The 16,677-nt window shown below is 36.8% G+C and overlaps 1 protein-coding gene across 4 annotated transcripts in view; it reads right to left on the bottom strand.

The window, feature by feature from the left end:
• CORIN (corin, serine peptidase) overlaps nucleotides 1–16,677 on the bottom strand; it is a 134,388-nt gene that overhangs the window by 82,796 nt on the left and 34,915 nt on the right. For all 4 annotated transcript variants that reach the window (XR_014584357.1, XM_083835942.1, XM_083835941.1 and 1 more), the window contains exon 4: nucleotides 11,425–11,635. Coding sequence is in view for 3 of the 4 variants with exons in the window: in XM_083835942.1 (XP_083692068.1) it covers nucleotides 11,425–11,635 (211 nt within the window). In the remaining variant the exon portion in view is untranslated. The remainder of the gene's footprint in view (nucleotides 1–11,424; nucleotides 11,636–16,677) is intronic.

The raw sequence follows: 16,677 nt of genomic DNA, 5'->3' as shown, positions 1-16,677 counted from the left end.
CCATCTGAACATTTACAGTGTAAATGTTTGGATATATACACAGAACAGCAATAATTTAGCAATTAATAGGCTTCTAAAAGACAACTGCATACTGATTTTAAGAAGCTAAGGAGAATTTATAGAATTTATAGGATTACCCAGCAATTACTGCAATATTTGGCCCAGTTTCAATATTCAGTCGTGTGTGCTCTATAAATTAAATATTTCTGGATAATGATCAAGTTTAGTATGGACATGTTGCTTAATCTACTGAAGGATGAAAAGATGATTAAAAATCTCCATCTTGATTAGTCTTTATTTACTGCTACTCAGAGACCAATTATGTTAAAAATAAACGGGCAGGTCTATGGCTCTCTTACCATAATTTATCTGGTGCCAGCAGCAGGCATGGAAGGAGGCAATGTATTAAGGCACAGTTCTGCTCTTAAGGATATTTATGGAATAGACTCTTGCTGAAGGTGCAGTTTGATGAAAGAAGAGATGTGCGACATATTTTTAACTCTATGGGTATTTCCCCCACACTTAGAAGTTCATACCTCAAAAAAAAGGGCAATGCTGAGTTAGAGAAAAACAAGTAGAGAAATGGGGTAAAACTGATTCTTTCAGCAGCATTGCCAAATTATAGCAACTTGAAATCTAACATGTGGTCCAGAACATGTTCACCAGAGAGGCTGTGGAATCTCTGGAAATGGCCCTGAGCAATCTGATCTATCTTTAAAGTTGGCCCTGATCTAAATAGAGGTTGCAGAAGAGCTCCAGAGGGGCCATCCCACCTCCATGATCCCGTGACTAACTTGCCTGTGCTGTTCAGCCTGCAGGTAGCATGGTGCTTTACCACTGCAGGCTCCAGCAGAAGAACAATTACCTCTCATGGGAGAGGCAAAAATACAAAAAACTTAGTATGTCTCTTTAGCTGAACTCTCATTACTTTTTTTTTTTTTTTTACTGCAGATAGTTTAAAAAGTATTTGTTAATAAGCTGAGCATTAAAAGAGATTAAGCATGAGCTGAAAAGCATATGAATTCTCAGAGAATCCTTTAAACACTGTTCAATCAAAAACCTTTTTGTTTATTAACTTCTACACAAATGGTGTACTCATACCTACTAGAGGGGTTATGGTAGAGATAAAATGTTCCCTCAGCTACATTTTTGTGGTTTTGAGTCCACATGCAAAAGTCTCATAGGAAACTACCAGTCTTAATTCTCCCACAATGTTTGTGAAAATGCAAGGTTTTACTGAAAGCTCATGTGTTACAATTACTCCATTTTATTAAATGAAATAAATCTCATTTTGTAAAAACAAAGTCTGTTTTTCTATAATAAATTGTCAAATAAATATTAAAAAAGGCCATGTCCACTTTATGATTTGTTGTAAATAATAATTTCAATTACTTGAATGATCACCATTTATTTATCCGTAATAATATATTGTAAATAATTTCAATTACTTGAATGATCACCATTTATTTATCCGTAATAATATATTGTATACATAGAAGAAAGTAAGGAAGACCTGTGATCCCTAGTTAACAAACCAGCTTAGAGACCAGACACCATAGCTTATAATAGACAATACACACAGAAAATCGTTAGGCCAACCAGGCTGGAGGCAATCAATCAGTAAAATATGCATTCATAAAATAACCAGTCCCCCTGATTTCCTCTTCTGCCTCCTTCCCTTAACTCCCCTGGGCAGTGTTGTGAAATATGTTTTCAAAGGGACATTCCCATGCGCAGACTGTTCTGAAAAATATTTCTCTGCTTGATAAACTTTTAACTCTGTTCCATCCTTAATTCCTCCCAACACACTTTGACAGAAGATTATTTTGTGATTTGGGAAAGTTTTCATGGTCAGTACATTAGATCCATGGAGAGAGTGAAACACTGCAGACGGATTTGGTGGTGCCTGTTGTGGTAAAAGTTAGCCTCACACCCACTGAACCACCAATGTCATTTTGGTCAACGCAGGATGCCATTGTCTATCTCTAGATTACTTTTCTAGCTTTTAATTTTTAAATTAATTTCTTAAGTAATCATTTTCTGTACATTGAGTTGTCCTCTGCAAACTATACATATCAGTAGTTGTGTACAGCCACTGTGTATGGGCAGGGAAATGACAGTTCTCTGAATGGGTGAAAACATTCTCTCCAGCTTCTAATTTCTGACCAGCTTTCCCTATATTTTGTCCCTGATCTGTCCTTCCCCTACACTGCATCTGCCATCTACTGGCACATTACTGTAAAAGAGTTTGAGATGAGAGACTATTTCAGACCCTTTTTTGCAAGAGCCTGCAACCTGGCACCAGTGCCACCCCCAGCTACCAGGAGGGTCAATGCCACGGAGAGTCTTTCATGGGCCCTCCAACACTAGCTGAGCCATGGCCCTGATGGAAAAGCTTTCAGAGTTCTCTATCACTCTTTTGTCAACGCAGAACACGTGAGCTACAATTTTTCAGACTTGTAAGTCCATATTTGGGGGTTAGTTTATATGCATATGTCCATAAACTTTATAACAACAATAAATTGCAGAGGTTACCCTAAAGTAAATAATTTTTCAATTTTACTTCCCTTATCTTCTTAGCCTGCAAGAGCCATGATACAGAGCCTACCACTTATGAGAGCAACCTCCCTGCCAAATTTCAAGTTCCACTACTCAAATACTTGAAGATACTAGAAATTCCTGGTGATTATAGAAATGCTTTAATAAGCAAACCACCTTTTCTTCCTGTTTGTGCCCAGGACAGATATTAGGCATAAAAAATTGTAACTGGTGCACTTTTTTTTTTAATTGTACACATCTGGGGTAACGGTCTTCTATGAAAACATGTCAATGAACTTTAAATATAGGCATTTTGACCAATCCCACATCATTACCTGTACTTTCCCTTGCACCCTTTGCAAGGATGAACTTTGTGTTTCTCACCTCTACACTGTCTCAGCCTTGGACGAAGTAACAATGGGTCCTAAGATGAGTACCACATGTTGACTTCAAGGTCTGAGTTCTGAGGGACGATGCCAATTGTAGTCTTCTCATTAGCATATTTTTTTGTCTGCCTTATATGAAACAATTACACAATACTAATGAAATAACTCATGAAGGACAGAATTATGAGTAATACAAGTTATATATATGCAACACTGATTTCAACTACATTATAACAGTTGTGACATTTTATTTCTTTATTTTAAAGTTTCTTCATGTGTTTCTTGGGAATATGGTCAATGTCAATCTTTCAGACATGTGTGAGTATTCCTTTCTTTGAAGTCATGTGTAAACCAGCTGGTTCTCAACTCAATGTCTCATTTGTATCTCATGAAGAACATGTTCTGGTTGTGGGACAGTAAAAATAACATTTTTTTTCTTGATCAATTAGCTTTAATCAGAGCTGGAGTTGGGGCTTGAGGGTGTGTTTTCTTGTAATTCATGTTGTAACTCATTTTCCTGTGCAATGTCACTTTCTGAATCTGCATGTTGTAGATTTTCTTTTTTCATATACATCTGTTTATTACTTACTAAATTTTCTGTTTGAACTAAAAGTTGTTTCATTGTCCTTTTACGTAGAAAAATAATTCAGGTATGTTCAGCACAGTTAGTGCAACATGGTTTCAACCACGACTTTGTATTTGACATCTGTTATTGTACATAAATATTTCCATAAGTACACAGACACTGTTTAGTGCAATTTGACAGATATCTTAAACAGACAGTGTTGCTACTTTGAATCTCTCCCCTGTGCATTACACCTGCCAGCCATTTCACTTTCTTCTTGCTGTAAGTCAGTTCTATTTCACTTAGAATTAGTGCATAATCAGTTTGAGGATGGACTGGAGCTGAAACTGGTTACGTACATTGTGCAGGCAACACATTATTAAATGTTTCTCTTAATACATGGCATGTTGACTATCTGCCATTAGCAGCTCTATCCTCAACAGTTTATTTATGAAAGAATTAGACCATGCCATTACAATTGCTATAACTATTGGTGAAATTACAGCTATCAGAAGGCATATTGACTGCTACAAAGGGCCCAAGGAGAGGAAAAAGAAAAAAGAAAAAAAGTATGCAGTTGTTCTACTTGTCTGAGCTTTCTCAGGTAACACACCCTGTGTGTCCTTCAGATTTTCTGCTAAACAGTACAAGTTACATTAATTTACTTTGTAGAATGCTTTAAATCAGCAATGAAGGACACAAAATTGAATAACAGTGGCAGAGCACATTATCTGTGTGGGCAAGCATTCACAACTTTATCACACTCTTTCTTTCTAATTTTTGTTTTCATTATTTAACAGGATTTGACAATACATGTTCATTAGCTGGATCTCCAAGGTTGTGTGGTCACAATTGTGCTTACTTGAACCACAACTAGATTTTAAAACTGAGGGCTGGATTATAACTTGGTTATCTATTTACAGAAAGATTTTACAACAGTGTGTTTTCTTGTACTTAATCAGCCCGTCAGGTTCCTGAGGGCTTAAAAACAAGATATGGCAACATTTAAAACAAAACGTGATTTCAAACATTCTGCTTAGAAAGCACTTCATCCACTGAAAACCACCTCTGATTTACGCATGATATGAAAGTTGAAGTTTATAGTCTTCTGTTTCAAGACTGATGAACAGAGTAGATGGATCTCGACAGAAAACCATTGCCAAAAATCTAGCTGGAATAATCTCTTTGAGTCACGTTAGCTGCTTGGTCTAAATAGCCACCATCAAAAAGAAAGCATATAAAAAGGATGAAGCCATCCCCATGGTGTGTAAAGAGGCAGACTGCAAACTCAGGAAATGTCTGGTAGCTACTTTATAAACATCTGAAAACAGCCTCCACCGACATGCTTGGGTCATGGCATGAAAAATGGTGATAGAGCCAGGAGAAGAAAGTAAAAGGACAAAACTGTGGGGAGTAGGAGGAAATCATCCCACCTTCTTCCTCAGAGCACTGTTACTTTATCGTCACCAATGCTGTAGCTGAACTCTTTAAATCAGGTTGCAGCAATTCCAATGAAACCAGTGCAAATTTGATAGGGATTCTGACAGGGGATTCTAAATGTCCTTCCAGGAGGGTTTCTCAATACAGTTACTTCAAAAGTGACTGTGAAACTGCATCATCACAAGCAATGAAATTTAAATATTTCTTACAAGCTGTAGAATTGCAAAATTTTGCAACTATAATTTCACATCTCTGCACAAATACATTACAAAAAGCTAGTGTAGCAGCTATGTCACAGGTTACCTATCAGACTGCTTATCCAGAGCTCCTAACAGCTGCTATTTTGACTTGACATATTTATGTTTTTCTTACTAAAATTAGGTAGAATAAAACAAGACTGAAACGTGCCAGTGTAGGATTACCTATCAAAATGTAAACATATTCATACACAGTTCATACAAAACTGAACACATTATGGACTTTGAAAAACAGGTATTGACTTAAACGTATGCTGATAGTTTCCTACTCAAAATCTTAAAATAAAAATTCTCTTTAGCTACATGAACAAGTTCTACATGCATATGTTAACATTTGCTACTAAATACTCTAAAAGCATCAATCAATTCTAAGAAATGATTTTTATATAATGTCTAATTATTTTTAAAATTCTAATTGTGCACTGCAATAAAAGAAAATCAAATAAAAATCAATTTCACTGTAAGCAGGAGGAACAAAGACCATGAATAAGCTTAGAGCGCAGTTCACAAAGGCAAGAGAAGGAAAATAGCCCCATCACTGATCATATTCATGTGTTACGCAAAGCATGACAGAGATCCCTTGCTCTGTGAATTTTGATTCTTTTCCATATTCTAAAAGGACTTGAAAGAAATTTTCTTCATTTTGAATTTGTTTTAAACTGTTGTCAGCTTCTAATAAGAGACACCATGCATTTCTGGATTCACTTTCTGGACCTAATATTGCATCCTAGCTTATGTCCATATTCAAAATGAAACATTCTACTTTGTCCCTTTTTACAAATTACAGAAAAGCAATGAAGACAATGAACACACACACACACAAAAAAAAAATTAATAAAAGAAAAAAAAAATTTCCACTGAGCTATTTCCCACTATCCTTGCCTCTTCAAAGGATATGTTGCTTATTAACCTAATTTTCACTAGTAATTTCTGCACAACCCTAACATATCATGCAGCCCCCTTTGGCTTTCAATGACTCTAGCTGACTATTCTTATTGTACCATGGAGGTTACTGCACACCAAATAAATTTGTAGATACAGATACTGACATGACAAACTTCTTTTCAAGAGAGAGTCAGAAAATCAGAGAGAAACATTTTCTCTTCATTCTAAAGTAGAAAGCTGTATAATGAAGCTGAGAGAAAAAAATAATGCAGGACTACACGAGTGAAGTAGTTTTGCAGATTTTAATCAAGATAACAAGCAATGATCTCAGATGGACTCTTTCACCCCTAACTTAAGACCAGCCATTTCACAACTTTGTTTTCAAAGATGTCTGACATGAAAAAAAGCATCTAGTGTATAAACAGATGCAGAAATGAAAGGTGCACGAGAATTTTCCCTTGAGAGCATATTACCCTGTTTAATTTGCTTTGCTCAAATACTATTTTCTTGGCAGAGCTTAAATTAAGTTTGACCTCCACAGATTTAACACTCTAGGGATCTGTCAATGGAAGGTATTTCCTCTGCTTTCTGGAAAACGCAGAAAAATCCTCTACACAGAAGATTAGTGGAATTACTCCACTTTTTTGTTTCTGCTTTAGAAGACAGCATGACAATGAAGAGGTATTATAAGAATCCATAATCTTCAAATTTATTCCTAGCACTCCAAGTCTGAAATAAGCCGTGTATGTAGGTCTTCAGGATCTTACATAGCTTGCTGATTTTACCAAGCCTTTTTGATGAAGCATATGTATTCACATAACGCAAGCATTATTAGAAAGTATCATTCAAGGAGTGTTTGCATTATGCACTTACAGGCTGACCCACTATGAACTTCTCTATTAATTTTGAAACTTTAAATTTACAGGCATTTTGACTTTACAATTTCTTTCAAAAATCTGAAAACATTGCACTTTTTTTTCAGATTTTCTTTGTCTTCTTGAATGCAATATCTAAATTCTGCAGACCTTGCAGAAACCAACGCAAATGAGTTGCTATAAAGAAATAAACAAGCACTGCATTGCAGTTACTGACCTTTTGCCCATTCCTAGTGTCTCCCAATGGTAAACTAAAACTCATTAGCTTAAATCCTTAATGATAACCAACATATCTGAGAAGATTTTTCTTACAACAAATGAAGTACCAGTGTTTGGAGGCAATAGGTTGCAGACTGCTACCCAACAGGACAAAGTTACTACACTGAAGTCATTAAGTAAGCACAGCAACAAATTTAAGATGTCAATTTTCACTATAGTCATCTTCTCTTAGAAATGCTGCTGGACAGTGTTAAGAAAGGTTTTGTACATCTGATTTTGAAGTCATGTTGGAAATATCTCCTCCATTCACCCAAGGAGAAGTTTCATAATCCCTTTAAATAAAGAGCTCTTTACTATCCAAATTATGAGCAAATAAAAGCTTTGTCTTAATTCACTTCAACTTCCTATGTATTTTCACACACAGATTTTAGTTGGACTTTCAAACTTCAACCTGGAAAGTAGCATTTTAAAGGTACTAGTATACGTTTTCTTAGAACAGTAGGGCTAACAATTACATCCAGTTGCTAGAATGAAATATAAGTTTTTATATAATTTTTTGACTGCCACACCTCATTTTTATTATAGTAAGATACAGAAGAATGATTTTTAAGAGCAACAGTATAGTGGCAGTATTCAGAAATTCCAGTACCTAACTACACTGGGTGTTACACAAACACTGAAGCTGCTCCCTGCCCAGAAACTTAATCTCCTTCAAGTGTTAATGAAAACAATGTTTACAAACACATGAAAGATAAATGTGGAACAGACATAAATTAAAACATCGAGCAAAGCTGTGTAATGACAGCACATTGGATGCCAAAGATCAGTGTTTGGAACTTCCCTTCTTGTTGCTTCTTGTAACACATTGTTGTAATTATTGCTCCCATGGCTGAAGCTGCCAACAGATTCTCTCAACAATACCTAAGAATAAACATCTGAGCATCACAGAAGTTTCATTTATTTTCTACTGTGTAGGCAGCATTTGTCACTTATGCTCTACATAAATTTGAAGCAATTGCACTAAGAAACAAGGAAGTATCAATAGATAATGTTATCAGGGACGTGCTGCCAGTGAGAATGAGACAGCAGGAATTCACTGGAGGAATTACAGACAACGTCAGTAACAACTGTTCTGCCTATTAGTGTATGTTTTGTGATACTATGTTAAAAGCAACCATATATCCAAAAAAGGCCTACAGCACAGGGACCTATCCCTATTCACTATCCTTGGGGTCTTTCCACTGTGGCTCTTCTGCTTCTCCAGATTCCTTGAGTATTTTCTAATACTTGCCAAATGCCCCTGTTCAACAGGCCTGTCTCCTCTTTTTGTATTTGTGCTCAACACATACAAAGTGATTGTCCCTCATTATTCCAAGAGCCTTTCATACCAACAAAGGCCCTTCTCCAGAGTCACCCCAGAGTTGCTGACAGAATTCCCCAATTTCATCTACTTTTGACCGTCTCATCAAGGTGAATTATCACTAGGGACTAGGAGAAGGTGTTAACTAACATCTTTATGCAGTTACTATATCTGTTTCACTTAAAGTTGCCTAGACTGAATTCACGTTCTGAAAATGTAATGCACTTATTTTGTCATCTCATCTTTTGGATCATACAGTAATAAATCCTAATGAACTTCAAAGTTTCTGACACGACTTATTTACTTCAAATATTCCCTGTTTATTCTGAGATAATAAAGTCTGTACAGCTTCCCAAATACAAATAGGAAACAAATTGAAATGAAATCAATTGAAATAAAATAAAACATATTCTGATTCCATAAATACTTTGTAAAGGCAAAACCTCTTGCTACAGGTTCATTGTTCACTGAGTATTGACATTAGGATGGCTCCACAAAACATTTAAATATTCATAAAAAGCGAACACAGAAACAAATCATAAGACAGGAACTACAGCCCTCAGGTTTCTGTATAAACAGATAATTCAAAACTGAATAAAAAACAATTGTACTTAAATTCAGTCGTGTTTTAAAAACTAAGATCAGTGGGCAGAAATATAGGAAGTCACATCCCAAATAAAGATAGGACACTACTTTAAATCATTATTCTTGGCTTTGAAAGACACTTATTTGCCTGGAATAGTTAGGTTCTACAAGAAAAACAGTAATCACTAAAACCAGCCAGTCAATGTCTAAAGGAAAAAAAAATGCAGAAGGTAAACTACAGCAGCTCAGGTTTAGTAAACTAGATTTTTCAAACCAGCACTCTGTCAATCCACCCTTAAAGATCTTCCTGTGATTGCCACTCAGCCTACATTTTCAGTGTCACTTATGACACACTCCAGACAGTTATGATTACTTAAAGTGAAGTCAGATTTTAATGTAATCCTGCATCATTTTCACTCTCACTGGATTTTCTTCCCTATCAGCCTGAAGCATCCAGAACAGTTTCCAGACAAAAAGGTTTTAAAATAAGAATCAAAGGAGACATTGTGATCTCCAGAATATGGGGGGGTGGAAATCCAGTCCCAGCTTTGACATTAAAAACAAATGGGAGAAAGTTGCGATTGTAGAAAACACATACACAAACACACACATAAAAAGAAAAACCCTGACTCTTGAATTTCAAAATATTTTTGTTGCTACCCAAAACCAGAGTAAAACTCTGAATGTTCCAAACTTCACTGTTAACTTTTTTTTCTTTTTAAATTAGCAAAGCAGTTGTCATAATGTAAGCCCTACAATAAAGGTATCTTCAGCAGAGAAATGGAAAAGGAAAGCTAAAACTTTTAGACTTTCCCTACTCCATTTATTTGATTGAGTTATAAGCTTTGTACCCTTGACACACACCCTTCACTTTCAAAACGCTTTTGAAAGTCAAATTCCAAACAGGGCTGAATATGTGACAGAGAAATGGCTATTTCTGTTGTTTAACCTGTACATGTATCAATTTAGTACCTGAAGCCATTTTTCTGATTTGGCTTTATGATCTCCTACAATAGCAGTTAGCTTAGGCTGTATGTTAACTGAAACAATTGTATTATTGGATTACTGGGGTAGGAACTATAATTAATCCTGCAATGAGTTACAGAGGGTTAATAGAAAATATTTGTCAGTAGTCTGATATACATGGGCACGTGGGTGTATTTGGATTAAACAGCTCAGCCAGTCTACTGGTCATTCTGATTGCACTCTTTCCCATGGTGCCTTACCTTCACCCAATCCTATCCATATAATCACCTATTCACCTTTTTTTTTCCTGGGTTAATCTTCTGTCAGTTTAGGGAGCTTAACTGACTGATCCAGGAATCATTCCATTGTGATGGAAATGGCAGGCGTATGTTGCCTGGACTGGGACTGTACCTATCAGTAGCAACTACATTACAAATCACCTTACCTCTTCTCATAAAACTGCTTTTTCACAAATACCCTATCCCTTCTAAACTGCACAGCGTTCAGCTTCTTGGTTCTTGTTATGCTAACTGAATCACTTGCTCAAGTGCCATATTCTCTTCCACTGAATTTTACAGGTAATAAAATGAGGAGAAAGAACTTTCCTCTCACTCTTACCCCCTTCAGAAACAACAGAAAGATTGTTTAAATAATAATAATAATAATAATAATAATAATAATAATAATAATAATCTGTTTGCACTATATGTTGATTTTAGCACTGTTAAACTCATTGATGTTATTTCAAATCAAACTCAATGTAAAAAGTGCATGCACATGATAGTAATGCTGTGTAATTATGTAAATGCAGAAATCAAACTGGGAAGTTTAAAAAACATGTCTCTGAATACATCCTGCTAATCTCATACCATAACATGGATTTAAAAGATAAACTTTTCTTAGGGAAAAGATCAAAACGAATTGAAATGACTGACTGTTGCCTTAAAAATCTGCTTTACCCGCTTGTTGAATTTTAATTTAACTGAGATCCACCACACTTTATGTCAATGTTTTAAATATCCAATGCATTTAAATTTTTATAAAGCATTCCATTTTGGACCATTCAGATTGGAGAGATAAGGTACAAGAATTCTGGTCCCCTTACTGAGAAAACAAACCTGACTATCCCAGTATCACAATTTCATTCTGTACACTGGCAATACTTTTTCTAAAAGAACTTTACTGCCATTGGCTTATCCTGGCAGAAATGTTGTGAATAGCTTTGAGAGACAGCAGTTTTGTAATTAGAAGGACATAGGCTTAGTTGGGATCTGCCCTTGTCTGGTTAGACAGAGAGTATTTTACCACAATTGGCTCTAGTCACTGACTGATTTTTGTTTCCAAATACCTGTCATCACCGTCACTGATGCATTCAGGAAGAGCAAGACTACAGCCAAACAGCATGATGTGTTGATAGCAGCTGAGACGACTGAGATAACTGAAGAACTTCAGGAACTTTTCCATTTCAATACTTTTGACAATGGAAAGAACTGAAGTTAGAGTGGTGTAGTTATATGGCAGCATTTGGCACTGGATGTTGGTGATATTTATGCAGGCACCTGTGAAATCAAAACAATATATTTAGAACAGAAGTATCACCATTTAACAGTTGCTTCAAAGTATATATTGAATTGAGTAGTCAGTACATATATAAGCAATGCCTGTACCTCATGGATAAGATGGCATTCCATAATGCTATCATAACACTGTCCAAAAATAATTATCTAAGAACAAAAGGAATCTGAAGAAGCTTGGTAGGTTAGCTTGGAAAAGCAACTAATCTCAGATATTTTTGTAATTCTCTAACCCTTTACAAAACTGTACCAGAAATAATACAAAAACATTTCTTTCTGGTATTGGTTGGATAAACCCACCATAAGAATAGCCTGAACACGGCCAAATTTGGATGAAACTAATTATGGAAGTTTTACAAAAAATTAAGTCCAGTTGGGTTTTAAAGCTGCTATTTTTGATGTTTCCACTAAGTTTCTCTTTTTGCTCTTCTGGTACCACACTACTTTGCAGCTTTCCTGCCAAAATCATCAACTTGCTTACCTGTTTTCCCATCGTGATGCTTTTCCCTTCTCAGTCTTTCTTCTTTACCTTACTAGTGTAGAATTATCTCGTTTTACTGGTTGAACACCTACGCTGTCCTAAACTGTCATTGTCCCATTCTCGATCTACTATAGCAACCTTTCTCTGCTTGTGCCCTGTCATATGCAGTAGGCCACCTCAGCTATGCATGATCACCAGGCTAACTTACTACATGAAGTTCTTTTGAGTGAGTTTCACAAACCTACATCAGTTTCAGAATTTTCATCAAAAACAAACTAACAAACCTAATATTTATGACAGCTCCCTGATTTGATGAAGGCCTTTCTAGGCCATCTGGTCAGACTCTGGCATAATTTTTTTCAAACTCTGAGAGTATTCACCCTGTACAATAAGCAGGCACCTCAACCCATTCTCAAGACCAGACTCTGCCACTAATCCCATTGAAAAACATCGTGTTCATGCTAAATGACCATCCCAACTCTAGTTTTCTGAAGGAGGAAAACTCTTGAGAGCATCAAGCTTTAGTACTCCTGTTCTCTTTGTTTGAGCAAACTGGGCACAGGCACCAACCAGGGTAGAATCTTTCCATCATCAGACAAATTGGGACTGACTTCTTCTAAGCATTGTCTGGGACATCTGCACCTCACTTCCGGTGTTGATAAAACTTGGGGATGTAAAGCACACAGGATGAAGCTCTAACAGCTCTGCAAGTCTGCCTCTTCCTCATCTTACAGTCTAGACAAAGTCTTCACTGTCCAAATGAACTTGTGGCAAATTCTGCTATCTACAGACTAATCTCTAGTACATCCTCACACAACAGTAGGGGAAGCAAAGCACAGTGAAGAAAAAAGTATTTAGAGCTTCTTCAAATTGCAATGTTTTTGATGAACAAAAAAGTTAGGTTTCAAATTTTATCAAGACTTGGCAAAAAACAATTGCTATTTTTCTGATGAATATACTCATGAAGTTTCTTCCTATGTCTTCTCCTGCTCTGGAAGTCTCAACAAAAACTGAGGAATTGAATTTTGCTCCACTGCAATAACAGCATGTCTCTCCCCTTATTCTTATCTAACTAAAATTATGTCCACAAATTCCCATTTTAAGATTTTCCCACCCTCAATACTGCCAACATCATCCCTTAGCACCAGTGTACACCCACTTTCTACAACAGTCTCTTCTCACTCCCACAGTCCAGCAAGTAATTGATCTGTTCATCCAGGAATCACATTTTTTCTATATAACTCATAGAATCACAGAACTGTTCATGTTGGAAAAGACCTCTAAGATCATCCAGTTCAACTTTTAACTTATCACTGCCAAGCCCACCATTAAACCATGTCACTAAGCTCTATATCTAGATGTCTTTTGAAAACCTCCAGCAATGGTGACTCAGCTATTTCCCTGGGCAGCCTGTTCCAATACTTCACAACCCTTTCAGTGAAGATTTTTTTCCTAATATTCAACCTAAACCTACCCTGATGCAACTTAAGGCCATTTCCCCTCATCTTATCACTTGGTGCTTGGGAGAAGAGACCAACCCTCACCTCACTATAGCCTCCTTTAAAGTACCTCTTTTAAACTTAGAGCCAGATTCTCCATTGACAATTAACAGTAAAAGCTGGAAGATCAAGAAAAAAGTGATGAGTTTCCAAATTAAGAGAACTTTCAAAACTGCAGAGTGCAGTTTTCAAATGTGACTGTATGAGTTGGTACCACATGACAATGATTTTCAGTGCTACTCCAGCTCTGAAGTTGTACAGGTATTTTGCAAAAATACCACCAGGATAATCATCAAAGCTGCATGTTAGGCTGTCAGATCAAAATCTGGAGATACATAAATAGCTTTCACAGATCTAGAGTAAAAAAGACGGAAAAAAAAAAAAAAAGTGGAGGGAAGGGAAGGGAATTCACCTCAGAATCACAAACAGCTTCTTTTAAAAAGACACTAGAGATCCATCATTGCTTCAGGGACGACTCACTTTGTGACTTTTGCAACATATCTTGCTCTGCTATAAAAACTTAAAACCTCTCTCCATTTTTTTGCATTCTATTTAGAACTTTAACAAACTCATCGCCATTTACTAGTATTGTAAAGATTATTTTTCTGATAACATTTTTATTGCTTGGAAAAACTTAACATGAAAACAAAAATGTTCTGATTTAAAGATTAAAAATATTGAAGCACTTACAGCAAACATTCTCTAAACCGCTAACGGCCTCAGAGTCATCTCTTGCCTACATTCTTTTGCTGAGGCTGGGACTACATTTTCAGTAACTGCTGTGGCAATACGAAAACATACTGATGCAAAATTCTGAGTCTTCTTCACCCACAAAAAATTCACACTAAAGTTATTTAAATAAATTAAATTATCCTAAACTAGGGGTAAGGGGAGCACATAGTGCTTACACAAGTGGAATTTCAACAGAATGATTCACAAAATCACCACCTATCTCCTGAGGTACAATGGCAAAATAGTCCCTGCCACGGTGTGTGCCACGAAGCTGACACTTTGGCTGAGATCATGTACACGGGCTACTGTGGATCTTTTAAAATTCACACAAACCTGACAGAGAAAAGCTGAAGTTCCTTTGAGCTGTCTGACCTTTTACGAGTGCTCTATGGCTGGATAACACAGCACTGAATTCAACATTCAAGAAAATGAAACTTTATAGTAATTATAGAAGACCTTTTAAAAATAAGAGAGATGGAAGAAGGGACTAAACCCAGGACCTGCCCTTGTAACACAATCATTCGTGTTCCATCTTCAGTTCCATGAATCTATCATTCCTGCCAAACATCACTTCAGTATTCGCCCAGGCATGCCTGTATCCTAGGATGCTCTCCTGGAAAGCAGGTGCCTGGCTTAAAACCTGGTCTTTTAGACAATGGTGCTCAGTCTACCTCTTCTACTTCTTACATCTTTCACCCAGTGTATAAACTGTAGTGCAACTGTAACTACATAAAGTCCATACCCTCCACAACTCTGAGTCAAAAAGTGTAATTTCAGGGCAACAGCAATTGTTTTATCACAGTGTCATCATATGCATCCCAGATTCTCACTGTAGTAGGAACAACACGTGCTACACTCTCAAGAACCTTCTGTGGCAAATTCAGGGAAGCCTTCTCAGACATTTAGTTCTGTGTACGACTAATTAGCTCAGGAGCAGCACCCCACTGGCTCACTTACACTGCACAGAGCTGCAGAGAACAGATGCCTCAGCCCTTGCCAAGGCAGCCACAGACCTCTAATCCAACAGCCAGCAGCCGCTGCCTTACAGCTTTATAGGGGACCTTGCCGAATTTGCTAGTTTTCCCTCACGTACTGCACAGCTGCCTAAGTTGGTCACGCTTTGAGTAACTCACTATTTTACAGCAAGGTTATTTCCCCTAAACAGAGACCAAAAGAGAACTCAGTGATTCTCTATTCTGATCATTTGCATCAAACAAGTCCCTCCATCAATTCTTGCATCAAGACTGATAGCTTATGATAGGTAGAAGACATCTTTCAGACAGGCAAGCCTGCTGAGTGCCAGAATTGCTCAGTATGTTGGCAAACACTGGTGTAGACACAACACTCTACAAAGCAAGGAATATTTTACATTAAAGGTCATTAAAAGTAGATGAAAGGCCATTTAAAATACAAACAAAAGGACAGCTTATTTAATGAGGAGTAGGTACTTAAATAAAAAGGTTAAACAGATAATGAAAAAATACGTATTTTAGTATGAATAGCAGTATTCCTTTTCTAAATAAACTTGAAAATTTGAATAATTAAAAATCTTGCGCTGACAAACGGCCACAGAAATAAGAAAAGAATTTAGTAAACCTCAAAATGCATTAACTATCCTGCCAAATTGCTAAATTCTGCTCCATATGTACAGGCTAAGTGCATTCTATAAACAATACTTCTCTTCAGTGCCAGAATACTAATCACATACATGACTGGATCTGACTGATGGTAAAACATACTGACATGAAACATGTTCCCAACCAAGCAGGTAATTGACCAGAAAAGAAGAGAAATGCCAAAGAGGTGTCAGAAAGCCTCCACCTATTTTCTTACTTTCTCCAGTAAAGATTCGTTAATTACGGGGAATACAAGGTACATGAACCACTTTTGGCATTACCTAGGCAGGAAAAAAAAAAGAGCAGTGAATGGAAATAACAACATGTGAACAAGCTGTTGATCAGAGCAGCGTGGTTCCTAATTACATGGGTCATTTCTGACATTCATCTAAATTAAGAGTTTTCTGCTTATCACCAGCTATTGCCAAATGGACTGAACTGGTAACAAAAGGGCTTCCTTCTACAACAACCGCAATACAAGTCCATGGTTTCACATTCAGGACTGTTTAAACTAATTTAAACAACGTATTTTCTCTTTCCCTCTCCCCTCTTTGGATTGTTCAAGAACTGGACAGGAGAACTGAGCTGCCTGAAAATAACCACCTGCATTCTTTCCCAAAAAGCAATGTTTATGGCATCCTCAAAGAAATGCCACTGGAACTGCGGCTTATGCCTGATTGATTGTTTTCCTTTTAGAGC

This window comes from Anser anser, assembly GCF_964211835.1.
Source record: "Anser anser genome assembly, chromosome: 4".
Lineage (NCBI taxonomy): Eukaryota > Metazoa > Chordata > Aves > Anseriformes > Anatidae > Anser > Anser anser.
This window is presented reverse-complemented; position numbering and strand designations above follow the sequence as displayed.